General features: G+C 50.6%; 3 protein-coding genes across 4 annotated transcripts; 1 reads left to right on the top strand and 2 right to left on the bottom strand.

Annotated features, from left to right (window-relative positions):
* Positions 1–1273: 1273 nt before the first annotated feature.
* On the top strand, positions 1274–11772 carry NUTM1 (NUT midline carcinoma family member 1). Its single transcript, XM_015473103.3, has 7 exons — positions 1274–1454; positions 3066–3774; positions 6580–6708; positions 7801–7940; positions 8370–8653; positions 8896–9012; positions 9361–11772. Exons 1-7 carry the CDS (start codon positions 1439–1441, stop codon positions 11368–11370), a joined length of 3405 nt encoding a protein of 1134 aa, XP_015328589.1. The 5' UTR covers positions 1274–1438; the 3' UTR covers positions 11371–11772.
* Positions 11773–12109: 337 nt separating this feature from the next.
* Positions 12110–19664, bottom strand: LPCAT4 (lysophosphatidylcholine acyltransferase 4). 2 transcript variants are annotated; one of them, XM_005211483.5, is made up of 14 exons: positions 18419–19536; positions 18055–18197; positions 17499–17719; positions 17115–17227; positions 16936–16996; positions 16593–16651; positions 16362–16396; positions 15769–15823; positions 15558–15640; positions 15159–15284; positions 14666–14798; positions 13416–13514; positions 12957–13134; positions 12110–12747 (listed from the first exon to the last, which is right to left on the bottom strand). In XM_005211483.5, exons 1-14 carry the CDS (start codon positions 18422–18424, stop codon positions 12593–12595), a joined length of 1467 nt encoding a protein of 488 aa, XP_005211540.1. In that variant the 5' UTR covers positions 18425–19536; the 3' UTR covers positions 12110–12592. The 2 variants fall into 2 exon arrangements, with proteins under 2 accessions (XP_005211540.1, NP_001071369.1); NM_001077901.3 differs by having other exon boundaries at positions 12375–12747; positions 19444–19664.
* A 3052-nt stretch (positions 19665–22716) lies between these two features.
* LOC525367 (large ribosomal subunit protein uL23-like) lies at positions 22717–23222 on the bottom strand. Its single transcript, XM_059890797.1, has one exon. The coding sequence runs from the start codon at positions 23207–23209 to the stop codon at positions 22790–22792; it is 420 nt and encodes a 139-aa protein (XP_059746780.1). The 5' UTR covers positions 23210–23222; the 3' UTR covers positions 22717–22789.
* Between the last annotated feature and the right edge of the window lie 2304 nt (positions 23223–25526).

Raw genomic sequence — 25526 nt, 5'->3', positions numbered from 1 at the left:
AGCCTCCTTTACCTTAGGAAAGAAAGAAGATTTTCTTCCTTCCCCTATTTTACATCCGGTTCTCTCGCCCAGTTTCAAACATTGGCGGTAAAAATGCACGATGAGTATTCCATATTCTGGACAGCGAAAAGAGCGTGAAGTTATTTTACGAAACCGGTGAAGCATATTTTAGTGGTCGACCCAAGATTCAAACTCAGGTCTCTACCACAAATTCAACTCTCTGTAGTGGTGAGTAGTTAATAATAGCGTAATAAGATGCGCCTCTTAGAGGTATGGCGAATTTTTAAAAGAACGTACAAATAAATTCTCTTTATAGGATTTTGGTTTAAAGAAATGAAAATTGGAACCCAGATATCATTAACCGAGGTGATCATTGCGGTATGATTTATAATGGCGAAAAACGTTGGAAGATATATTAGCTTTATTACCAGAAAAACCTTAAAGTTTTTTTTTTTTTTTTAAGTATAGTTTGTGTTTGCTTGTAGTTGTATAAAATATCTCAGTGAGGATCCCGAATAAATATGGTTTCCTCTGGCATAAAGAGCTCAACTTGGTTCCAGAAGGAGTGGAGGGGGACTTGCTGTGTAGTCCATTTTAAATAGTTTGACTTTTGAACGGTTCTGATGTACTACCCATTTTAAAAATTTAAATTATTTAACAAAATTTAAAACCGAAAAAATAATTTAACAAACCAACAAAAAAGACTTTTGGGTCTTGGAATTTTACTCTGAGTGGCAGTTTTTGATTAAGTGGGAAGCTTTTCAGCCCGGGGTAAGGCTGAGCCGTCTGTGGACTGCAGAGATGATGGGAATAGTCTATTTGGGAACTGCAAAACAGCTTTCTAAGGAAATGATATGCATACAGCGAATCAGCACCCTTGGTACTGTGAGACAACCCTAATTTGAAACGTTCTGTTCGCTTGATCCTTAAATTTATTCAGACTATGTGCTCTGATTTTGGTTTAGAAAATACAGCAAACATTGAATTGTCAAGAGTTTGCCACAGTCTGCTGTTAATAGGAAGTCAGGTACAAAACTGGGTAGAATTGAAAGGCACAAAACTAGATATATTGGTGAAGAAGTGTATAGGGAACCAAGATGTAAAATTATGTGGCTGGGAACCTGAGAAATAATTTGCAGGTTGTCCTGAAGAGATACACAATTGTGTCGCCACACTCTGGTTTGGAGGGAGTTCCTGGTTATTGCCTACATACCAGAGTCCTTTGTGGAATATCCCTAACCTCACCCCATTTCCCCCTCCCCTCCCCCAACTGTAGAATGCCTTGAGTTCTAGATTCTAGTTCTGTTTTGATCTGATCTTTACCCTCCCTTCCTTGGATCCGTGTGTTTCTACTGGAGGTTATTCTCTGGGTCCTGGACCTGCCCGTCTCATTCTGGAGGCTTCCAGACAGCCACAGTTAGTGCCCAAACCTGAGACGATGTCTTCAGACGAAGGTGAGTCTGCCGGTAGGGGAGGGTCCCCTGCCACCAGCTTCCTCTTTAGCAATTCAAAACTTGACACTTTACTTGGGGACGAGCTCTCAGGGCTGACCTAGAGGGATGTGAGAACACCAGACACTACGAGAGGCATCACACTGGGGGAGGAGATGGTGCTGTTAATACTAGGGGTTGGGGAAGGAAGGGGGCCTCCTGGGTGGCAGATCAGAGCACCTCTGAGGAAAGTGCTGAGTAGAGAGAAGGGATGGTAGTTAGCAACTTGCTTCTCTGGAAGAGGGATACCTTCAATGTGTTTGTGTGGCAGGGGCAGGGATGTGTGCGGTACAGGGGACACAGGGGGGTTCCAGGGTAAGGCCCAAGTTCTGGTGTCTTCTTTAGGCAATTGGAGGCTGCTCTAGAATTTTTCCCTGAGAGAACTGATCTGGGGCCGCTCTCAATCTTACTGGGTGTAGGGAGTGGAAGCCTTGTCTGGAAAACTGTTCAGTGGGGCCATCTGTTGCCAAGTCCGTCGAGAACTGTCCTCCCAGAAGCTAGATGAGGAGGTGCAGTAAGTGCCTCTGCTCAGAGCCTCCTGGCTCCCTCCAGCCCCAGCGAGGGCTTCTCTTTTAGTGCGGGAAACAGTTTTCCTTGCTTTCCCAGGATCAGGGGAGGTGGGTCACTCCAGCAGAGATGAGGACTGGGGCTTCCCTGAGACGCTCTGACTTTCTGCCTTTTGCAGAACTTAGGCCTCAGACCCATTTCACGGTGTTCCGTTCTTCAGGGAGTATTCCTGGTCCTCTGCTCTGTGCCTGAGGTGAAGAGTCTGCTCGTATTCCCTGTCTCCTTGAATGGTCAGGAAGCAGCAGAAGCTGAACGTTGTTAATTTGCCACCAGAATAATCTAAGAGGGGGAGGAGAGCAACCTGAAATTAGGCAGATGATCTATTATTATTGAAAGTCCTAGGAGACACATGTCCTGATTAAGTACACGTTTTAACATATTTATCCTTGGTCTCTTTGACTAGAGTCCACATAGTCCCTGAGCTGTGTCTCAGACTTCATGGTCAGTGCCTTTCAAAAGTGGACCCTAAATTTCTGACATTAGGAGTTTCAAGCAGAAGGATCACAGATAACATTTGAGTATGTCCAGCATCTACTTAAAGCTCTGGAAACCTCCCTTCCCACACTGCCCTCCCTTTACCCATTTCCTGGCTCTTATCTGGTCATTCCTGGCTGTTAAGTAACAAAATTTCTGGGAACAAAACCTCTAACCCACACATCCCCTCCTGGGAAGAGTGCTTCTGTGAGTGGTGGCAGGGATCACAGAGAAGCTGGGAGCAGGGTCCAGGTGGCTTGAACATGTTTGGAATGTACCTGTATGCTGGGTGGCATTGTTATGGAGTATGAGCTCGTAGGTCCAAGGTCACTGCAGCTTCCCTAGTGCAGTCATTCTCAACAGGGAGTAAGGGACATCAGAAACACTTGGGGGACATTTGCAAATATATGCATTCCTACTCACTCACTTGCTGAGAGTCGGTACTCTGCTTCTTCGGGGACTAGAGTTGAACTCAGATGACCTAGCTCTCGCTCTCTTTTTCGGCTACTCTATCCCCTCTTTTTGTCTCTACAGCATCTCCATTGCCAGGATCGGACAGGACCGTGAATCCTGGCACCGCCCTGTCTCCTTTCACTGCACTTACCTTCCCCCAACCTGCTCCTGGCCCACCAGACCCACCACCGTGGGAGCCGCCCTCGCAGCCCCCTGTGCCTTCAGCATTCTCTCCAGGCAACCCTCTGGTGCTCTCTGCTTTCCCCAGCCCGTTGTTGGTGACCGGGGATGGGGGCCCTGGCCCCAGTGGAGCCGGAGCTGGCAAAGTCATTGTCAAAGTCAAGACAGAAGCTGGGTCAGCTGAGCCCTCTCAGACTCAGAACTTTATCCTAACTCAGACAGCCCTCAGTTGGATTGCCTCTGGCGCTCCCTGCGGGGGTCCTGAGAGTCCTGCCCCCGGGCTCCTGACAGCCTCTAATGTGAAGACCCTTCTGCCCACTAAGGCTGTTGGGCTGAACCAGGAGGGTGTCCCATGCCTTCCTGCTCAGGCTCCACCACCAGCTGCCCAACTGGCCCCCATCGTACCCCCAGAAAAGGCTTGGCCAGGGTCACAAGGGACAACCGGGGAAGGAGGTCCTATGGCCACCCGATCCAAGCCCTCAGTGGGTGACCTCTTCTATACCTCCAAGGGTGTTTATGAGAACTTCCGGCGCTGGCAGCGCTACAAACCCTTGGCACGAAGGCACTTATCCCAGAGTCCTGATGCAGAGGCCCTTTCCTGCTTTCTTATGTAAGTGGGGAGACCGAAGATTCATTATCCTAGAGGCTTTTAAATGAGGAGGGTTTGGGGATGGACAAAGTGGTTAGGCTATTTAGGGATACTTGAGGGCAGGTCGTGAGGGTGATGAAGATGCTACGAGAATTAAAATAACAATGCAACAAACCTCTTTACCCATGTCCCAGAGGATAATAAGCCTCAGGTGTGTTCTTTCAAGTGATCCTCACAATCCTACACATTCAGGCAGGCATTTTTCTGGTCATCCTCATTTATGGATGAGAAGGCTAATGCTCAGAGCGGTAATAGGAACCCAGGTCTCTAATAAGGAGTGCCAGGGCCCTCTTGTGCTATTTTACTACCTTTTTTAAAAAAAAATTATCATTTATTTGGGCCCGTGCTGGGTCCTCGTTGCTGTAAGAGCTCTTCTCTAGCTGTGGTGAGCAGGGGCCACTCTCCAGTTGTGGTGCTTAGGCCTCTCACTGCTGTGGCTTTTCTTGTTGCAGAGCACGGGCTCTAGAGTGAGCCAGCCTCATTATCTGCGGCTCCTGGACTCTTGAGCACAGCTCAGTAGTTGTGGCTTAGTTGACTCGAGGCATGTGGGATCTTCCCAGATCAGGGATTGAACCATGTCTCCTGCATTGGCAGGCAGATTCTTTACCACTGAGCTACCAGGGAAGCCCTTAATTATCTTTTGACATGGAGTTGAACTGTCCAAACCGACTCGGATGAGGAGCGCTGGGAGGGGAGGATGGTGTGGTGCCAGGCCAAGGAGCTCATGTACCACGCTATCTACTATCCTGTTTTATTTTGTTTCAGGGTTTTGGGCCATGCCTAGCAGCTTGTGGGAATCTTAGATCCCCATCTAGGGATTGAACCAGGGTCCACAGCAATGAAAGGGCCAAGTCCTAGCCACTGGACTACCAGGGAATTCCACATACAGCTCCCTGTTTTATTAGGAGAAGTCAAGTTGAAATAGAAGTCAAGTCAAGGGAAGTGGCAGAGCTCACTTGGGTTCCCCCGGTGGCTCAGATGGCAAAGAATCCACCTCCAATGCAGGAGACCTGGGTTCGATCCGTGGGTTGGGAAGATCCCTGCAGGCGGAAATGGAAACCCAGTATTCTGGGTTGGATTCTTGCCTGTAGAATTCCATGGACAGAGGAGCCTGACAGGCTGCAGTCCGTGGGGGTCCGTCTCTCACATACGACTGAGAGACTAATACTTGGTCTAGAGCTCACTTAGTGGCCAAGGGCTGGGCCCCACCACTTACTAGGTGTGTCATCCTGGGTCCTGGCACCAGTTTCTTTGCTCTCAGCTTTCTCATGTAGAAAGGGGATGGTTACTTACGCAGAGAGTTGCTGAGATGAAATGAGTTACTGTATGTGAAATGCTTAGCAGAGCGCCTAGCACAGAGAATGCCTCATCAAATGGCAGCTGCTATTGTTGTTGTTATTGTTATTATAAAAAGGCAATCTAGAAGAGAAAAAGAACTCACAAAAGGCCAGAATGTCTGTGCGGAGTGGATGCTTGGCCTGGGAGCCCAGGGTCACTGGCTATTAATGTTTATAAAGCAAAGTCATTAACCATCTGGGGAATTTTCTCTTCTTCCCACTAAGAACTCTGCCTTCCTCAACTGCACTCTCAACATTTTGTGTAAACCATCATATAACAATATGCCACCTCCCGTACTTAACCTTTGGGCTTCTCAGGTGGCACTAATGGTAAAGAACCTGCCTGCTAATGCAGGAGATATAAGAGACGAGGGTTCAATCTCTGGGTTGGGAAGATCCTCTGGAGAAGGGAATGGCAATCCACTCCAGTATTATTGCCTGGAGAATCCCATGGACAGAGGAGCATGGTAGGCTACAGTCTGTGGGATTACAAAGAGTTGGACATGACTGAAATGATTTAATATACACATCTCTTACTGGACTTGAAAAAAAATGAACATCGTGTTCCTCCAGTGGCTGAAGCCCTAAGGGAATCTCCCTTTCCTTCCTGACTCTGGAGTGAATTATTCAAAAGGCTCCCTCAAAGTCCTTGGTGTAGATCACTCTCCACTTTCTCCAGACAGCTCTGGGTGTCTTAGAGTCTGGGAATCTGAATTTCTCACTCCTGGCCTATTTCTGTTCTCTACATTCAGGGGCTCTGGGCAGGGTCTCCAGACCAGACCCTCTGCCACAGTCACCCGGGAGGCTGGTAAAATGCTCAGTCCGGTGATTCTGGGGGCACTGGGATCCATGTTTATAACAAGCTTCCCCAGGTGATTCTAGGCACAATAATGATTGAGGATTCACAGGAAGTCAGAAAGGCAAAAATAAATCACAAAGAGCTCAAAGAGTATTGATATTTGATTGTGATGGGGTATCCTGGAGGCAAAAAACGCTTAAAAAGCAACAAGTAAAAACACCCCACAGCCTTTGAATTAGATTCATTTGGGTTAGTGAGTGCCTTTTTTTTTTGGAAATGTAAGAGCCTTTGGGCAGGGTTCAGCTTACTTTACAATGAATAACCTGAGTGCTTTCTTCCTTGTGTTTGGTTGAAGATAGTACTGTGAGAATTCAAGGTAGTTGATTTTAAAAGATGGGGAGAACTGTCTGATTTTCTGTGAGGATTGTAAATTTCAGTGGGAAGAAAGACCAGTGTGGTAAACGGCTGGCTGGAGGTGGGGGGTCTGGAGTCTAATCCGCAGTGGGATGCGACAGGGACCTGGAGATGCCTGATCTGATGAGGGGCAGGGGGTGTGCACTTAGGTGGGGGTCAGGGCAGGTGGGTGGCGGGTACACTTGTAGACTGTGACTGACCCAATGGGGGTTTTAGCCCAGTGCTTCGTTCCCTGGCCCGGCTGAAGCCCACGATGACCCTGGAGGAGGGACTGCCCAGGGCTGTGCAGGAGTGGGAGCGTACTAGCAACTTCGACCGGATGATCTTTTACGAGATGGCAGAAAAGTGAGTCCCAGCAAACCTCATGCTCCCTGGGGGCGGGGGTGGGGGTGGTGGTGGTGCTACTCTGAGGGCAGGTAAGAGGCTTGGGTCTGGGCTGTGGGTGGTTGCTCTAAGGGATGCTGGAGGAAGGGTATACACTAGCAGAGGGCCTCCTGGATCCTCGCTGCTTCTCCCACCATCTTGGCTCTTGGGACTTTTCTGTCCTGTCTCCTCTTGGAAGCTTTCCCTTCTCCAGATCTTGAGTTATGTAGGGGCTTTGATATTGAAGCCCTTAGGATGGGATTGGATCCCAATTGGTGTAAAAATCCTATACTGAAGGGAACCTAATGAAGAAGAGGTTTAAGCCGTACTACGCAGGTTCTTTCTACCTCACCGACCAGGTAGCACCTTGGGGTCACCACTCCTGTGGAAACAGTGGCACAGGAATCGTTAGCCCATTGCCTCAGGGAAGGGCTTTTTCTTAAGGAGGTTTGTCCAGGGAAGGTCCTGGATGTCCAGGGTGGTCTTCTGGCTCATATCCCCCATTCCTCCATGATAATCTCCTTGGTTAAAAAAGTAACTCAGGAAAACGAACCCTATCCTCCAAGCTTGGCTATCACTTTCTCCCTGGAATCTTCTGGACCCAGACTTCCTAGATTGACCCTTCTGGGATCCTAGTCCCAGCCTCAGGCCTCCTGGGTCACAGCACTGCCTCCTAGTGGGAAGTTCCTTGAATTGCAACTCTGTCTCGGCTTCAGGAATGCAGCCATGCTTTATGGTTGTAGGCATAGGCAGATAGGCAGATGAGGATCTTGCCAGGTGTGGCACAGGCCTGACTGAACTCAACAAGCCTTTATTAATCTGTGTACCCTCGATGTTGAGTGGGATAGGGTATGAAAAAGCCATGATTCTGTCCTGTAAAGCTTACAAGCTCTAGATTCTTAAGATTAGTTTCTTAATAAGCTAAGTGACAGCTGCAAGGAGAGGGGCTATGTGGTGATCTTGTGAGGGTTTTCCAGAACTGTTATTCATTCGGCCATCTGTGAGCAGATCCCCTGGGTTTTTAATGAATCATGGTCTTCTCAGCACTGCCTGGGCCTTCTGCACCCCCTGCAGGTTCATGGAGTTTGAGGCTGAGGAGGAGATGCAGATTCAGAACACACAACTGACGAGTGGGCCCCAGAGCCTGCCTCCTGCAGCCCCTCTGAAACTTGATCCTCCGGGACCACCTGTCCCTGAGGTTTGCCCGCAGCCAGGTAAGGCCACCCAGTGCCAACAGGAGCCTGTGGGCCAGGAGCTCAGAGGGAGTCACAGAAACCAGTCACTTCCATGCAGGGAGTGGCATGTGATGTTCCAACGTGGCCAAGTAAACCAACAGCTCTCTCACTGAGACTGTATTTGAGGCACATGATGCCTCATCTGCCTAACAAATGAGGGCTGGACCAGGGGCCTTTGTAGAATTTCAGGGATTCTGAGAATCCTCCTCCAGATTCTCAGTCCCTCCAGCTCCTAAGTATTCTCCCCTAGCTGGTACTGTTGTCAGGTCGGCCAGATCCAGTCTGGAACCATCTCAGTGTACCCAGGTCACTGCCTTACAAGTGGGGAGTGGGGATGGGAGAGGGTGGGAGGCAGGAGTTGAGGTCTCAGCACTGCTTTCCATTTCTGCTTCCCGCCTCGCCCCTCAGTGTACATTCCCAAGAAGGCGGCCTCCAAAGCACGGGCTCCCCGCCGGCGGCAGCGCAAAACCCAGAGGCCTCCAGCCCCTGAGGCCCCCAAGGAGATCCCATCAGAGGCGGTGAAAGAGTACGCCGACATCATGGAAGGGCTGGTGGGGAGCCACTCGGCCACTGAGGAGTCAGATGGGAGACAGGAAGAGCAAGAACAGCAGCCAGAGGAAGGGATATATCCAGATGCTGGTTTTCTGAGCTATATCGATGAGCTGTGTTCTCAGGAGGTCTTTGTCTCCAAGGTGGGCTAGCCCAGGGGGTGTGGTTTCTAGCAGACCCTGGGGTGGGAACTCCAGGGAAGATCTATGGTTTTGCCCGAGGCCTTTGGGAACTAGACTGTCTTCGGTGCTGAGGAAAGTCTGTATGTAGCTGGTGGTTTCCAACCACCCAGGTAGAGGGTGGTGAGTGGGGAGGTGCGTGACTGCCTCTTGGTTCATGTTACCTCCTCTCAATGACTCCCACCACTTTCACTTCTGTTCCCCAGGTGGAAGCTGTCATTCACCCTCAGTTTTTGGCAGATATGCTGTCCCCAGAACAACAGAGGGATCCCTTGGCCTTAATTGAGGAGCTGGAACAAGAAGAAGCACTCAGTCTTGCCCAGGTAAACCTGGGAGGTAGAGAATATCAGAATGAAAAACTTATGTGGCTTCGTCTAACCTTACACTGTCTTGGATGATGCGGCTTCTGGAGAGGGACAGCTTTAGCATCCAGCTTTGGGTGTAGAACAACAGACGAGGGACCATGGAAAAGGGGAGTTTAGGGCTCAAAGCATTGCAGGAATAAGACCCAATAAGGTGGAGAAAAAGAGCGGTGGTACCTGGCTTTGATACCCTCACTTAGGCCACTTGCTTGTATCCCCTGTCCTGCCTAAATACCATCTCCCCCCACCCGGCCTGCTACCCCTTCTCACAACCACGTATAGAACAGCATTTGTCCGTTCTCCTTCCAGCTGGTCCAGAAGCGACTCCTGGCCTTGGAAGAGGAGGAGGATGCCGAGGCACCTCCAAGTTGCAGTGGAGCCCAGTCAGATTCAAGTCCTTCTATTTCTGATGAGGATGAAGATGGGGGTGGGCAGCTTCGGCCCTCACCTGGGCCTCGGGGGGCTGGGGGCTCCCTCCGCCTTGGAAAGGCTGCTTCTCTCGGAGAGCGGGCAAGAGAAGTATCTGGTGGGCAGGAGCCGGCCCTACGTGGCCTGAGGGTGATGGGCAGGGATGGGAACACCCTGCCAACCCCCAGCGGCTGGGGCCTGCAGCTAGAACTTGCAGCTCCACAGGGTACTCAAGGGCCCCCGAGTATAGAGAAAAGAGGGCCTGGGGAAGTTACAAACCAGATATCCCCACCGCAGGATGGCCTCCAGGGAGATGCTGGGTCCCCTGGGCGCTCCCTGGGCACTGACAGGACTTCTGAGACTCTGCCCCTTCGCTGGCAGGAAGGCCCCCAGCTAGAGCTCGTTCCCAGTTTGGATGTTGGACTTGCAGGGCTGGCTCCTCTGCAAGGACAGGGGTTAGAAAAGCAGACCCTGGGGCTGCCCCCAGGACAAGAGGTAGAGGGTCTTGGAGTGGCTCCTCAGAGCATGGAGCCATCGGTATTGTCCCAGAAAGGCTCTTCAGAGGCCACGTGGGGAGAGGACAGTGGTCTCCCCACAGTTCAGAGTTATGATCAGAACCCTTCACCTAGACCAGCTGGGAATAGGGACGAGGCCAGGGCTTCTCTCAGCCAGAGACTGTGGCTCAGCAGTGAGGTGGATGCTGCCGACTTGGAGTTGCCCTTACAGATCGAGGAGATCGTAGAGAACCTCCATGAGGGGGAATGTGTAACTGAGCCTTGGGGGGGCGGCCAGGCATTGGGCTCTAGAAGCAGAATTTCCCTGGGCCCTAGAGAAGCCCTGGCACCCCGGGACGTGGGAAGCAGTGCAGTTCCCTGTGGAGACACGGATGGCACAGTTGCCCTAGAAGAGAGAAACTATTGTGGCCTGGCAGAACCTCAGACGGCCAATAGCCCGGCCTCGAGGCCTAGAAAGGACATGGCACAGAGCCCTGGGACTCTGCAGGATCCTCGTGATCTGTGGCCTGAAGATCGCCCCCCTTTGCTAGAAAGCAGAATCGGGGCCTCTACACTGGGGGCTTCTAAAGAAACACTCCTGCCTGCAAGTCAAGGCAGTACCCTTATCCTGGGGACCCAGGACACCTTTCCTGAGGCCAGCCCAGAGGCAGGGAGCAGTGGCAATTCCATTTCTCCTCTGTTGGAAACCACATATGTCGACATACTAGACGTCAGGGATGCCTGTGGCCTCCAGCTGGAGGTCAGCGAGGATATTTGCCCCCTAAGTTTTAATTCTTATGACCCCCAAGGAGAAGGCAGGGAGAATACTGATTTATCTGAGCCTAAAGACCTTGCTCCCTTACCAGGGGATCAAGAATCTTCTGGCCATGGGAACCCCAAATCAATACCTCCTCACCAGGGCCTTAGAAGCACTTCCCCCAGCTGGGGAACCAAGGATGCCTTAGTTGCGAGAGAAGCCTCTCCTGTTATTGAAGCATACAGTTCAGCAGATGGGGCCAAAGCTGAGGAGGAAGGGGAGGAGGAAGACAAGGAGCTCTCCAACTTTGCCTACCTCTTAGCCTCTAAACTTAGCCTCTCGCCGAGGGGGGTTCCCCTCAGTTCTTGCCCTGCTTCAGGCTTGCTCGCCTCAGGGCATTCTCAGGGGACCGAGAGAGCATCGCACTCCCTTACTCCTAAGCCAGCAGGCCTCAGCCAGCCTCCTGCTGCCGAGTCTGGGAAGCGAGCCCTAGTTGGAGGACCAGTCCCTGTTGAAAAGAGGCCTTTACAGGGAGATGAACCTAGGGCGCCTGGGGAGAAACCAGTGGCTCTGGGAGCGATTCGCACCTCACAGCCTCGTAAAAGAAAGCGTGATGGTTTCTCCAAGAGCAGGAGGAAGAAACGCCGTCGCAGCCAGTAGGGGGCAGCCGGGCCATCCTGTCCCACCTGCCAATCCCTGTGGGTGGGGGCCCCCGGAGTAGACTCCCTGGCAGCCTGTGAACACTTGCTCTCAGCCGTATGTTGTTTTGTTGTTTTGTGCTTGGGGCAGAAGGGTGTCACGTTGGCTAGGTTGGAGGTGGTCCCCTGGGTGAGAGGTTGGGGGAAGTACCTTTGGAAGTTGTATGAGAAAAAAAAATAAAGATTTTGTTGTTGGACAATGCTCTCCATGTGCCCTCACTTCTTTGCTGCTAGATGGGGTGAGATGCTGCAAAGGAGAAAGGAGGTGGGGGCGGCCTGATTTGATGGATCCAGATGGCATTCCAGCCTCTGAACCTGGTGCCAAGGGTCCTGTGATTACTTTATTCCTCCCTCATCAGAAGCCTGGACATGGTGTTGGGAGGGCTTCTCTGGACATCCTGCCATGATCTGTCTCCCTTAGAAGTCCCTAGATGGAAAACTGCTTCTTTTTAACCTATCAGATTTTTGGGATAGAGCTCTATTTCCAAAATGGTGCCTAGACATACCACCTTCTATAGGAGGGGGCTATTCTTGTTCCTTGAAAAGAAGCTGGACAGAAGGGACTTGTATGTCCCCAATTCATTGTATGGCAGAAACTCTGGAGTGGCAGGTCTGAGCTGCAGCAGAACGGCTGGGTCCTGACACAGCTCTCTGCCCCGACCATGGGGGCATCAACCTTAGTATGATTATTAAATATAAAGTGGTGGTCAGCTATTCTTTAATGAAGACAGAACAAGAGGGAACAGGCTGAAAAGAGGTTCAGGAGGAGGCCTGTTACAGGCTGTGACAACAAGAGGGAAGATACCAGATCCACATGATCCATTCACTTGCAAGTGAGGACTAATCGGCTGTGGCCAAGAGATCTGGCCTTGGGAACCCTTGGGGGTCTTCCCAGGGCAGCCAGCAACCACTCCTTCCTTTCCTCCCCAGCTAATGATACCATCAATGTGACTGAGCTTCATTTTCTTTTTTTAAATAGATATAGATATATATTTATATATAAAATAGTTTCTTACAAAATAAAACCAAACGAACGAAAAATGAAAACCAACTTAAAAAAAAAAATCAACGACAATAATGAAAAGTCAAGCAGGACAGAGGTGGGCTTGAGGCCCAGGGGGTGGCCTTGGTGCTGCCCTGAGTCTGTGAGCGGGTGCAAGCTGGCGGGGAGGGGGTTGAGGTGCTCAGTCGCCCTTCTGCTTGGGGGCTTGCACAGTCCCGTTGGCCAGAGTGGTGGTGCTGCCTGGGGAGGAGGCGGGTGGTGTCTGGGAGGGACGCAGGTAGGTGCTGAAGAGCTTCCCATGGAGCGGATGGTGGAGGGAGAAGTCCTGGAACTCACCTGGAGGGGAAAGGAAAGACCTGAGGAGGAGAGAAAGAGGTCCCCGGCTCTCCTTGCTGTCTCAAAGCCAAAGTACTGTCCCCTACCTCCCTGGCTGTATTCTCCCGGCCTCGCCCTGAGGATGTCCTGATTCCCCCCCAAAGCTGGCCACCAGCCCTGTGCTGCTGACACCCCAATTGCCCACACGGGGCCTGCAGGGGATGACTCACAGAGGGAGAGGCCTTGGCGGGCCCCTGCCTGGCACAGCTCAGCATGCAGAGTTCTGGCAGCGGGGCGCGGCGAGCCAAGCAGCAGGTGCAGGATGGTGCTGAAGCCATCTTTGTACAGCAGTCGGCCGGGCCCCTTGGCCTGCTCCTCGGCCTGCTCCTCTGGCTCCTCAGCAAAGAGCTGGGAGGAAAAGGGAGGCAGGTCAAGCTCTTTTCTTGGGACATCACCCTGCATGTCTGTCTGACAGGCTCCTCCTTTTTTTGGAATTATAATGGTCACAGCTGCTTCCTTCTACCTGTTCCCAGTGAGGCCTCAGCAGAGATGCTGGGGCTCTGCGGTTCAGACAGTTTGGCACTGGGGTGGACACCAAGCACCTACTAGCCAGAAGCTCCTGGGAACAGCTCACCGTGGGTGGGGTGAGCACAGGCACTTCGGGGCCGACCCCCACAACCTCCTGATACCTCAAAGGCCAGGCGAGTCAGCTCCTCCAGGCTCCTGCCCCCACTCAGAGCTGCCAATGCAAGGGCCACGTCTCGGAAGTCCACCAAACCATCGGCATCCTGGGGGGTGGGAGAGAAACCAGGCAATGGAGGGACCAACCCCGTACCCGCCCTCCTGCTCCGGATCTCGGCTTCCCGCTCTTCTCAGCAGGCATGGGGGTGACCCCTGTCCTGGGTCTGCTTCCCTCAGAACTGTGGGCCCTGAACTCTCCAGGATCCCTGACAGTTCTCTCGGGGAATGGGTTTGCTCATACTATACCTCTTCAAGCCACCTGGTGACAAAACTCTCCTATAAAGGGATCTCCTGGGAATGATGGGATCCCTCAGGTATGTTTAAGTTACCATCATTTCTGATATACAATCAGGGCATTTTGGACCCCAAGCTGGAAAAACTGGTTCTCTTCTGACTTGGCCTATGTGGGAGAACTGGTCCAGAAAACTAATAAAAGGGGGCCACTGGCAAAATGGCTTACCAAGGAAAAAAAAAAAAAAAAAACACCTGAGGATGCCTGTTGTGCTATGTCTATGGGGGACCAGGGCACCTGGGTTTTGGCTCTGCTCAGCTACAGGCTATGATGGGAAGCTCCTTTCAGGGACAGTCTGCCCCAGTCTAAGGAATCAGCACATGTGGGTCACTCTCTGTCACTTCAGAGGATGTTGAGAAGTATGGTCTGCATCTTAGATCAAAAAGAACTCCTTAGGACCACTGGGGGTTGTTCATAAACATTACGAATCATCTGAGGTTATTATAATTCAACAGGACAACCTGGCTAAGTCCCAGGAAATATATGGCTCATCAAGATTCTTGAGAAACTTCAGGAATCCTTCAGGGAAGCCCTGAGACATTGAAGAAAATCTGCCCATGAATTACATACACTTCTGGGTCTTAAACCCTCAACTGTCTAACCTGTCCAGTGTGGTCTCCTCCATATGACACCTTCCCCACCCAGAGCTCACAAGGTCATGTGATCCCCATCTCCAGCATGCCTCAGAAATTTATGGATCTCACAGACCATTATTTCTCCATCATTTTTTCCCACAATGACTAAAACACTGCTCCTCAGTGTATAAAAAAACGAATCTCCCAGGGGACCTCAGAAGATGTCTGTCTACAAACAGCTATTAGAGCATCCAGACTACACTCCAGATTGGCCATCCACACAGCCCCTGGGGTACTGTACTTAAAATCTTGAGCATCCCAGTCCCTTTACCTGCTGGAAGTAGCTAAAGGCACCAGCCACCGTCTGGGAGTCAGAGAGCTGTAGCTGCTTGGCAAACTCTTCCTGACTGATCCTTCGACTCTGGCCTGGCTCTGTCCCAGCGTCTACACAGCCAGGGGACAGCCTACAAGGGAATTGTCATCGAAGGATCGAAGGTGCAGCAGAGACTCAGTTTTCTTCTGGAAACACCACCCACCAGCAATTTGGCCCCAGCCCCAAGAATCCTCCCAGCACAGGTACGTCTGGTATTTTTCTAAGAGGTACTCTGACTCATAGTCCCTGGAAAGCCATTCCTACCTTTGTCATTGGGGTTATTACGTATCTTTTTTTCCTCCTTCCTTTTACTCCATTATCTTTCAAAAAATTCTTCTCATTGTCCTACTTTATTTTTTTTCTTTCTTAGGACTTTTCTTCCTCCTACTCATTCTCCCTTTTCTCTTCTCCTTTTCCTCTTACCCATACCCTCATCTCCAAGGTCACTTACCCAGCCTTCCGAAGCACTCTGCCCAGTTCCCAGAGCTGTGGCTCCAAGGCCACCTTCAGCCGGCCTACCACAATCACAGGCAAGCTCTCTACAAACTCGCACTCAGTGGCTGGAATGCCCAGGGCCCTACAGGATGAAGAGGGATGGAATGCAGGGGGATTGAGTTAGAAGACACATCTGAGGGTTCATTACTGATTCTGGCCTGCTGACCAGGGAGAGGAGATCAGGCCCCTTTCACTCTCCCATCCCTCACACATCAGCTATCAATAGCCCTTCCTCCTGACCGACTGCCTCCCCCGCTACAGTTCTGCCTCAAAGCCTCATTCAGCTCTCCTCCCCTTCCTGTGGTTCCTCTGCCCTGTGTATCTGCTTTTAGGAAATACCCCGTGGGACACTCACTGTGCCATAACCCTCTGGACATTGTTGGCATAGAGGGTAGGGTCCCTGCTCTCCTCCGGGCTGGGGCGGTATACAGGTAGGAACTGAAACACACATACACAGGCTTCTCATCAGGACTTCCAAGTTAGGGGTGACCACTCCCACCCTCTTTCCCTAAAGATCCCCAGCTCAGCCAATGGCTGCTCTCCTACCCCACCCCCGGGAGTCATACCTCCACATCCACGATGCTGCAGGGCTGAGAGGCTGTGAGCCAGAGGACTTTGAGTCTAAGAGAAAACAGACTTCAGATGCTCACCAATGTCTAACTACGGGCACTCCCAGCCCAAGGATGGGAGTGGCAAAGTTCTGCCCACTGATATAAAAAATCAGCTAGTAGCTGTAGAGTCAGCTGGATGAGTATGTAGCTGGGAGATAGAAGGGCCAGAAAGGTGCTAGGTGGGATAAGGGAGTGCTGTAGGGCCCTGCCAGAGAAAGAAGTACAGGTGAGGGGTTTGAGGAACCATGAGAAGGAGCAAGCCTGGTGCTGTGGATAACTGAGGGAGAAAAGGCTGCAAAGTGGGTCCAAAGGCACCATCAGCACAGCAGGAATGATTAGCAGGGACAGCTGAGGGCTATCCCACTTTCTGATAATATCTCAGGAGATCAGGACAAAACAAAGGGATGTGGGCATCCCCTTCTCTAGAGTTCTCTCAGTTCCAGGGATGAACAAGGGCGATTCACCTTGTCTGGAGGGTAGGAGACGGGGGCCATGAATTCTGGTGGTCCCTACTCCCCACTCTCACCCCCAGGAATACCACTACTCACACTCCAGGGCCCCTCCAAGCCCAGCTGGTAGTGTCCTGCGGGAGAAGCAGAGTTGAGAGGAGAAAGGCATTACTCTTCTTCCCTGAACTGACTCAGCCTCTCTGAGCAGAGGCCTGCGCCCCGATCAAGCCCCACCTCCACACACGTATTTTGCTGTGGCGCCACTAGCAGTTTTCACTGACTCCCATTCAGGGTGGACTTGTGCCCTCCCTCCCCCAGACGACGACTTACCAGACTGTTGGGGTAGCGGATGAGGACAGGCTGCACGGGCACCCCCGCGATGAAGGCTCCTAAATCCCATTTCCACCCCCACCCCCAAGGCAGAGGTTAGTGCATGGAGGCAGCTGGAGGGCACGGAGTACAGGGGTCTGGATCAGCTCCACAAGGAGATCTGGCTGGGCTCCATTTCATTTATAATTTCCTCTGCCTCCTAGAGACTTTCCAGTGTCAGCTAAGAGGTTCTCTATCTCCGTCCCTCCCCCACCCCACCACTTTTCTTGGGTTATTCCAGAGTCCCGCTCCATATATGGGGCTCCTTTCCTACAGCCCTCCCATCTACTGCTGCTTTATTCACCTGGTTTGAATTTCAGCAAAGCCTTCTTGTTGGAACAGGTGCCCTCAGGAAAGAATAGTACCTGGGCGGCGGGGAGGAATCAAGGGACCAGAATGAGGTGGGTGGAAGGGGAGAAGAGGCAAGAGAAGCCTCTTTGGGAGCACATAAAATAGGAGGAGGTCCTCTGACCTTGGACCCACCTGAGGCCACTTTCCTCCGGAGGTAGCTCGCCTCCGGACCTCTTCCACCACTCTGCGCCGAGAGGCGGGGTCATGCCTGGACACCAGGATGGCTTGGTTGAAGCGAAGAAGGGCTGGGGTAAAGACAGAATACAAGGGGTCACTTGGTTCTTCCCCAGGGGCACTAATACCAGAGCTCCCTGCTCCCTTCTAAGCACAGAGCTCAGAATCTAAAAAGCTGCTTCACAAATAGTATTAATTTGCATTTCATTTGCCAGTATCAGTCGATATGGCTTCTAACTTCTCCCTTCTCCACCTGGGACCAGTTCTCTCCAGAGTCTCTGACTCCTGTCTTTTTTTGCCCAGAGTAGCCATCTCTCCCCTTCACTCCTCTTAATCTCTCACCTCCAATGACGGGAACGGAAAGGTTCTCAGCTCGAGACACAACCTTGGGCAGGTCACAGGGCAGCAGAACAATGGGGTCAAAGAAAGTAGAGTGAGGGGCTGCAACCAGGACAGGCGCTTGAAGGCGAGAGGCCCGCTGGCCCCGAACTCGAATCCGGAGGAAACCCAGCAGGAAAAAGAGCAGGCGGCTGAGGCCTAGCACCCCATGATGGCACACAGTCCTGCAGGGCAAAGCTGGGCATCAGTGGAGGCAGCTATCCTGACCTTCACTCATCCCCGAGCTCAGACACCCAGGAAAGCAGGTGCCCTTCTTTTGCCCTCCGTTACCTGGCCAAGAGGCTAAAGTCTCTGGTTAGTCCAGGACATATCTGGGTGCATCGTTTAGAGTTAAGGTCCTGGGTACCAGGGTTTGAGCTTGGCTGATTCATCTCACCTACCCAGGCTGGGTAGGAGAATTTCAGAACCCTCCCTCATCTTCTTCTCAAAGAGGGAGCAGAATGGATAGCAGGGAAGAGAAAGGAGAAATTGGGTCTCTGAGGTCTGATCCCCCACTTACTTCCTCCATCCGGTAATTGGCTCCTGAAGCTGCTCCTCAGTAAGACCAGCTACTTGCAGCCAGGCGAAGGGCCAGAGGAGAAAGAGGACGATAAAGGCCAGAAGCACTCGGATAGGGGCCAGCAGTGCCCCCAGGAGGCAGAACTGCAGAGGGTGGGAGAGAAGGCCATTTCAGGGCTGTGAGTTGCTCCTTACAGGCTTCCCTCCCCAACAAGGATGGACCCAGGAGCAGAGGGCCATCACCCCACCCCTGTGGATCAGAAGACAAGTACAGTGGGAACAGGAGATGGGATTGGAGCCCAAGGTGGGATGAAGATACCAATAAGGGAAAGAGAATAAAAGATTAATAGGATCAGTGGCCTCACTTTCATGTCTTTCAGTTGGTCCCCACCACACCTACAAAATTAAAAGGCTGTTAAGAGGATTCAAGGATAACCAGTGTGAAAGCACCCAGCACTGTGTCTGGTGTAGAGTAGGCTAGAGATTGTTCCTCCTCCCCCCAACCTCTTCCATAAATAGATCCCACGTCCAGCAGAAACCAGGTGCATAGTCCTTTTCATTGTGGGCCTGGGAGGTAGAGGCCAGAAAACAGAGAGGTCCACTTTTCAGACCCAGGCCAGTCTCTAGTTCTGCCCAGCAGCACGCCCGCAGTTCTAGGAACTGGGGGGAGAAAAAGAGTTCGGCCTTACTCCACACGCAGGGGTTGCCAGGGTGACTTCAGGGGCTGCCCTGGGGAACGTGCAGGTAAACAAACCGAGTTCCAGGAGCCGACCTCAGGGGAGATGAAGGCAAAAGAAACCTTGGACACTCCCTTCTCACACCATTCCGCAGCTCCCCCAAGGCCCTTGCGGCCCTCCACTTCCTGTAGCCAACCCCCTTCTTTACTTCCCTCCCCGCCCCCACCATGAGGTGCTGCAATGCGCGTTGAGGAGAGGGTAGTGCAAAGTGGGGTTGCTGAAAGGGCACAGGGGGTGCAGGCTCCGGGCCCAGCAAGCTCTTCCATGTCAGAGCCTCGGAGAAGCACTCAGCACGCCTCTGCCCCCACCCCCGCTCTTCGTAGCCTCCAACTCCGTTCTAGCCCATCTGCATCCGCAGGATGTAATCCGCAGTCTCCAGGGTTCTCCATCTCCTTGGGTCCCCTGCAGTCCTCCAGGCTCACCTAATCAATTCTCACACACCTTCAGCTTGCCTATCGCCCAAGCCCGCGTCTTCCTCAGGACTCCTTGACCACCCCCGCCGCCCCCACCACGTGCGCACCCCGGACTCTCCGCCCGGCTAGCCTCTCACCAACCTCCTTCCTGGATCTCCATCCCCATCTGCGTCAAGGCTCTAAAAGGCCTCCTTTTTCTATCCGCGAGAGTCCTCCGGGCGCCCCCCGCCCACACCTTACCTTAACCCTCTGGAGGCGGGAGAGATGTAACTCGTGCACGAAAGGGTTGGGGGGCGCTGGGGGTCCGGGGGTAGGGTCGAGGGGGGCCCAGTCCCCCGGACTTCCCTGGCTCATAGCGGCGGGAGAAGGTGGGAGGGCGGGCGCCCCGGCCCGGCCCCGGGCCCCTCTTTGCAGAGCAGCGGCTGCGCCTGCCGCGGCGGTGGCGCTCTGGCCGCGGCCCCGCCTGGTGCAGGGCGCCGAGGGGCGGGGAGCAGGCGGCGCGGCCAGGCCCGCGTTGTCAGGGAGCCGGCCGAGGGGCGGGGCTTTCAGCGCCCGGGTGCTCCTGCTCCTCCGCGACCGCAGCCGCGCCCGCAACCCCTCGGGCCATTGTTACGAGGCTGCGGGTCACGGTAGCGCGATGTCTGTCTGCTAGTTGTCCCCTGGCCTGGCTCTCCGGGAGTTCCTCTGGGAAGACTCGGCCTTCGCCTCCCCGCAGGCCTCCGGCTCGGAGCGGGTTTAGGGCCGCGGGGAGCGAGCGAAGCGGAGAACGCCCTACGACCCCGCCCGGGCGTGGAGGTCACCCTGCAAGCGCAGATAGGGTGGGGCCCTCCGGCGGATGTGCATGGAAGGGTGGGCGCTCAGTGTGCGGAGGCCGGCAGCTCCCGGGCGATGCGGGCCCGAGCTGTCCCGGCGGGCTCCCGGGCCCCATCCATCTCTCGGAGGCCGACCACCTTTCCTTCCTGGTCGTGTCGACGCCATCGCGCGTGAACTTGAGCGCTCGCGCCCTCTGGCGACCGCCTTATGTCTCACAGCTCGGCGTCCGCGTACTGCCTGCGTTGGGCAGGGCTGCCTATCGGTTGTAAGGACTCCTTGAGCCATGCAGACTCGGGTCACAAACTTATAAGAGCCCAACTAGACCTGGCTAGGGACGGGCAGTGAGAACCTGGAAAGCTGGGATACGTGTCTCTTTTTCCTGTCTTTCTATTTCTCTCTTTTCCTCTTTCCACTGCTTGAGAGAACAAAGGAATACATATCCTTTATTCCCAAACTCAAACTATTCCTGGAAAACTCATAAACCGTTGTCGTCAGGTTGTGGTGAGATCAGGGAATTGGGTAGACTTTGAGATCCACACCCAGTGACACAATCAGAAAGATAATTCTTGTGACAAAAAGGAAATAAAAGCCTCATTGCTTTTGAAAAGAATTTGCCTTCAGTTCACCCTGCTTTAGGGCTCTCCTGCATCTTTGTCAGTCACCATATCTTGAAGGTAATGGAAACAATGGCAGGTCAATGGGCTACTGGGTCACTGAGTAATATTAATCTTTTACTGGAAGGGAGACCAGGCAAAAGTCAGGAGTCACTAATAGCTAGACCCCCTTCCCTCCCTTCTTGCCCCATAATCTACCCACTTACATCCCTGCCTCTGTCCTTATGTCAACTACAAATTGCCAACGGTATTTGCCTCCTGCCTTTGTTGATATTAAATCTTGTGCTGCTGTAGCAGCTGACCTTCAGCACACCCTGAATGGAGTTAAGAGTAGAAAGTGAGGTAGTGTGTGCTCCAGGGAAACTGGTGGAGCAGGTTTTTAGGTAGGTAGATATTTTCAGGAACTTATTTTATGATCCTAATCCTTGCATCTTCTCGTATCTAGAAAAGCACTAAATCCTTCATAGTGACATCAGCTCCTAGCAGAAAATCTTTTGTAAGTTAGGTGCTTGATTGCATTGAATTCCCCTTTCACCAGAATCACATATAATGACCTCCTCCCGCTGCCTCTTTGGAGCAGTTTCTCAGAGCTATCTGAGGTGCTGTATCCTGGGCTACGGTCCTGATTTTTCCTCAAATAAAACTTAACTCTCAATTCTCATGTTGAGCATGTTTTTGAGTCGCCACTTAGGATTCATGTTGTGCATGTTTTTGAGTTGCCACTTAGGAGGGCAGCCAGCATTCTCAGAGAAATATCCTCAGTTCAGTTCAGTTCAGTCGCTCAGTCGTGTCCAACTCTGACCCCATGAATTGCAGCACGCCAGGCCTCCCTGTCCAATACCAACTCCCGGAGTTCACTTAAACTCATGTCCATCGAGTCAGTGATGCCATCCAGCCATCTCATCCTCTGTCGTCCCCTTCTCCTCCTGCCCCCAATCCCTCCCAGCATCAGAGTCTTTTCCAATGAGTCAACTCTTCGCATGAGGTGGCCAAAGTACTGGAGTTTCAGCTTTAGCATCATTCCTTCCAAAGAAATCCCAGGGCTGATCTCCTTCAGAATGGACTGGTTGGATCTCCTTGCAGTCCAGGGGACTCTCAAGTGTCTTCTCCAACACCACAGTTCAAAAGCATCAGTTCTTCGGCGCTCAGCTTTCTTCATAGTCCAACTCTCACATCCATACATGACCACTGGAAAAACCATAGCTTTGACTAGATGGACCTTTGTTTTAGGCGATATTTATTTCTTATAGATTTTTAGAGACGATTCCATATCTATTTAATTTTAACAATTTACTTTTTCACCTTTTTTGAGATATTAATGCCATGTATGTAAGTTTAAAGTGTACAATGTGATTATTAGATACAGATATACATTTTACCTATTATTTAAGGGAAAACAGGTTCTGTATGTTTTGGCTTTTCCAAAATAGTTTCAATATTTTTATAATTTCATTTTTTTAAATTAAGGCAATTCATTAAAACCGTAATTGCACATAAGTTGCTTTTTACGCTTCTAATATTTTCAATTTAGTTCAGTTGCTCAGTTGTGTCTGACTCTTTGTGATCTCATGGACTGCAGCACACAAGGCTTCCCTGTCCTTCACCATCTTCTGGAGCTTGCACAAACTCAGGTCCATCGAGTCAGTGATGCCATCCAACCATTTCATTCTCTGTCATCCCCTTTTTCTCCTGTGCTGCTGTAGCAGCTGAACTTCAGCACACTCTGAATGGAGTTAAGGGTGGAAAGTGAGGCAGTGTGTGCTCCAGGGAAACTGGTGGAACAGGTTTTTAGGTAGGTAGATACTTCAGTTAAGAGGATGGCTTAATCTTTCCCAGCATCAGGGTCTTTTCCAATGAGTCAGTTCTTTGCATCAGGTGGCCAAAGTATTGGAGCTTCAACTTCAACATCAGTCCTTCCAATGAATATTCAGGACTGATTTCCTTTAGGATTGACTGGTTGGATCTCCTTGCAGTCCAAGGGACTGTCAAGAATCTTCTCCAACATCACAGTTCAAAAGCATCAATTCTTGGGCACTTGGCCTTTTTTTTTTTTTTTTTTTAATAGTGAAAACTTTTATAGTTGGAATTAGCCAGCTGGACTCAGTTTAGATGATCCCAATTTTGTTGGCAACATCCAAAGCATCATAGTCAGGAGCCAGTCAAACATATGCCTTCTCTCCATCAGGCCTGATCAGAGTATTGACCTTAGCCACGCCAATGTCATAGAGCTTCTCCACAGCCTGTTTAATTTGGTGCTTTTTGGCCTTGACATCCACAATGAATACCAGTGTGTTGTTGTCTTCTATTTTCTTCATGGCTGACTCGGTGGTGAGGGGGAATTTGATGATGGCATGGTGGTCAAGTTTGTTTCTCCTAGGGGCACTCTTCTGAGGATATTTGGGCTGCCTCCTGAGCCTCAGTGTTTTGGGTCGCCGGAAGGTGGGTGACGTCTGGATCTTCTTTTTCTTGTGGCTGTGGACACCTTTCAACACTGCTTTCTTGGCCTTCAAAGCCTTTGCTTTGGCTTCAGCTTTAGGAGGGGCAGGGGTTTCCTTCTTTGCCTTCGACGCCATCTTCATGAAAAGGGTTTCCACTTAATGGTCCAACTCTAACATCCATACATGACTACTGGAAAAATCATAGCTTTGACTATATGGATCTTTGTTGGCAAAGAAATGTCTCTGTTTTTTAATATGCTATCTAGGTTTGTCATAGCTTTTCTTCCAAGGAGTAAGCGTCTTTTAATTTCATGGCTGCAGTCACCATCTGCAGTAATTTTGGAGCCCAAGAAAATAAAGTCTGTCACTGTTTCCCCATCTATTTGCCATGAAGTGATGGGACCGAATGCCATGATCTTCACTTTTTGAATGTTAATTTTTAAGCCAATTTTTTCACTCTCCTCTTTCACCTTCATTAAAAGTTTCTTTAGTTCCTCTTTGCTTTCTGCCATAAGGGTGGTGTCATCTGCATATCTGAGCTTATTGATATTTCTCTTGGCAATATTGATTCCAGCTTGTGCTTCATCCAACCCGGCATTTCGCATGATGTACTCTGTGAAACTCTAAAAGTTTTACCCTTCTGTAACTCTAGAAGTTAAGTAAGCAAGGTGACAATATACAAGCTTGATGTGTTCCTTTCCCAATTTGGAACCAGTCCGTTGTTTCATGTCTGGCTTTAACTGTTGCTTCTTGTCCTACATACAGATGTCTTAGGAGGCAGGTAAGGTGGTCTGATATTTCCATCTCTTAAAGAATTTTCCATAGTTTGTTGTGATCCACACAGTCAAAGACTTTAGTGTAGTCAATGAAGCAAAAGTAGATGTTTTTCTGGAATTCTCTTGCTTTTTTATGACCCAGTAGATGTTGGCAATTTCTGGTTCCTTTGCCTTTTCTAAACCCAGCTTGAATATCTGGAAGTTCTTGGCTCATGTACCATTGAAGCCTAGCTTGGAGAATTTTGAGCATTACTTTGCTAGTGTGTGAGATGAGTACAATTGTGCGGTAGTTTGAGCATTCTCTGGCATTGCCTTTCTTTGGGATTGGAGTGAAAACTGACCATTTCCAATCCTGTGACTGCTGCTGAGTTTTCCAAATTTGCTGGCATATTGAGTGCAGCACTTTAACAGTATCATCTTTTAGGATTTGAAATAACTCCTTTGAATTATTTGAAATAATTCCAGCTGGAATTCCATCAGCTCCACTAGCTTTGTTTGTAATGCTGCTTCCTAAGGACCACTTGACTTTGCACTCCAGGATGCCTGGCTCTAGATGAGTGATCACATTATCGTGGTTATCTGGGTCATTACGATCTCTTTTGTATAGTTCTGTGTATTCTTGCCACCTCTTCTCAGTATCTTGTGCTTCTTTCAGGCCCATGCTGTTTCTGTCCTTTATTGTGCCCATCTTTGCATGAAATGTTCCCTTGGTGAGGATCAAAGTCTAGTTGAAGTTGACTTGTCTGGCATCTCGTACCCATTTGAGTCTAATCAGTTTCTGTTGTGTCCTTGGGCTATGTCATTCTTTCAAAGAGTGTGCCTTGCCTCCTTCCCTCCTGTTTCAGCTTGACTGGGGAAGGATCTGCATCTAACCCCCTTCAGTTGGTGGCAGAATTAATTTTCTTGAGGCTGTACAATTCATGGCATCTTGATTCTTATAGCCAGTGCAAGAGAGAGAGAATCTCTGACCTCCGGGCTCTCTTTTAGGTTAGCCCACCCAGGACAATACTGCCATTGGTTAACTCAAAATCAACTAATTAGGGATTGTGGTCCTTAACTACATCTGCAAAATCCATTCACTTTTTCGTTATGATGTAACACAATCATGTAAATGATAGCGCATCACTTTTGCCATATTCTGCTGTTAGAATCAAGTCGGGACATGCACAGTGAGGAGGAAGGGATCATAAGGCCACCCTAGAGTGTGTTTACTATAGACACTAAGTGATTTTGGGTTCATTATGAAACATATTGTCCAGTATGTTTCACTGTTGTAGAGAAATATACTTATTTTTCCTGTAAAAGTAAAATTTTTCTCTCATTCAGAATTTATTGTTCAACCATCTCACACTCACTATTATTGTTGTCACTAAGTCATGTAGAGCTCTCTGCAACCCCACAGACTGCAGCATTCCAGGCTTCCCTGTCCTTCACTAGATCACACTCACAGTTACATGAGCTGTACTGAAATCCAGATGTAAACAAAAGCTCTTAGAGCATAACAAAAGCAACATTAAGTAGAGTGAGTTCTATAACTATTTCAAGAGCAAATTCCCTAAAGAAGGTCATTTGAGTTAGATCTTGATATATAAGTAGTGGTTTGTAAAGAAGTTGGGAAAGAACAGATCAGACAGAAAAGGAGCTCTTCCTCTGGGACAGGAGAAAGTTAATGAGGGTTTGAA

This window comes from Bos taurus, chromosome 10 (assembly GCF_002263795.3).
Source record: "Bos taurus isolate L1 Dominette 01449 registration number 42190680 breed Hereford chromosome 10, ARS-UCD2.0, whole genome shotgun sequence".
Taxonomy (NCBI): domain Eukaryota; kingdom Metazoa; phylum Chordata; class Mammalia; order Artiodactyla; family Bovidae; genus Bos; species Bos taurus.
Note: the sequence above shows the minus strand (reverse complement) of the source record. Positions and strands in the feature narration are given on the sequence as shown.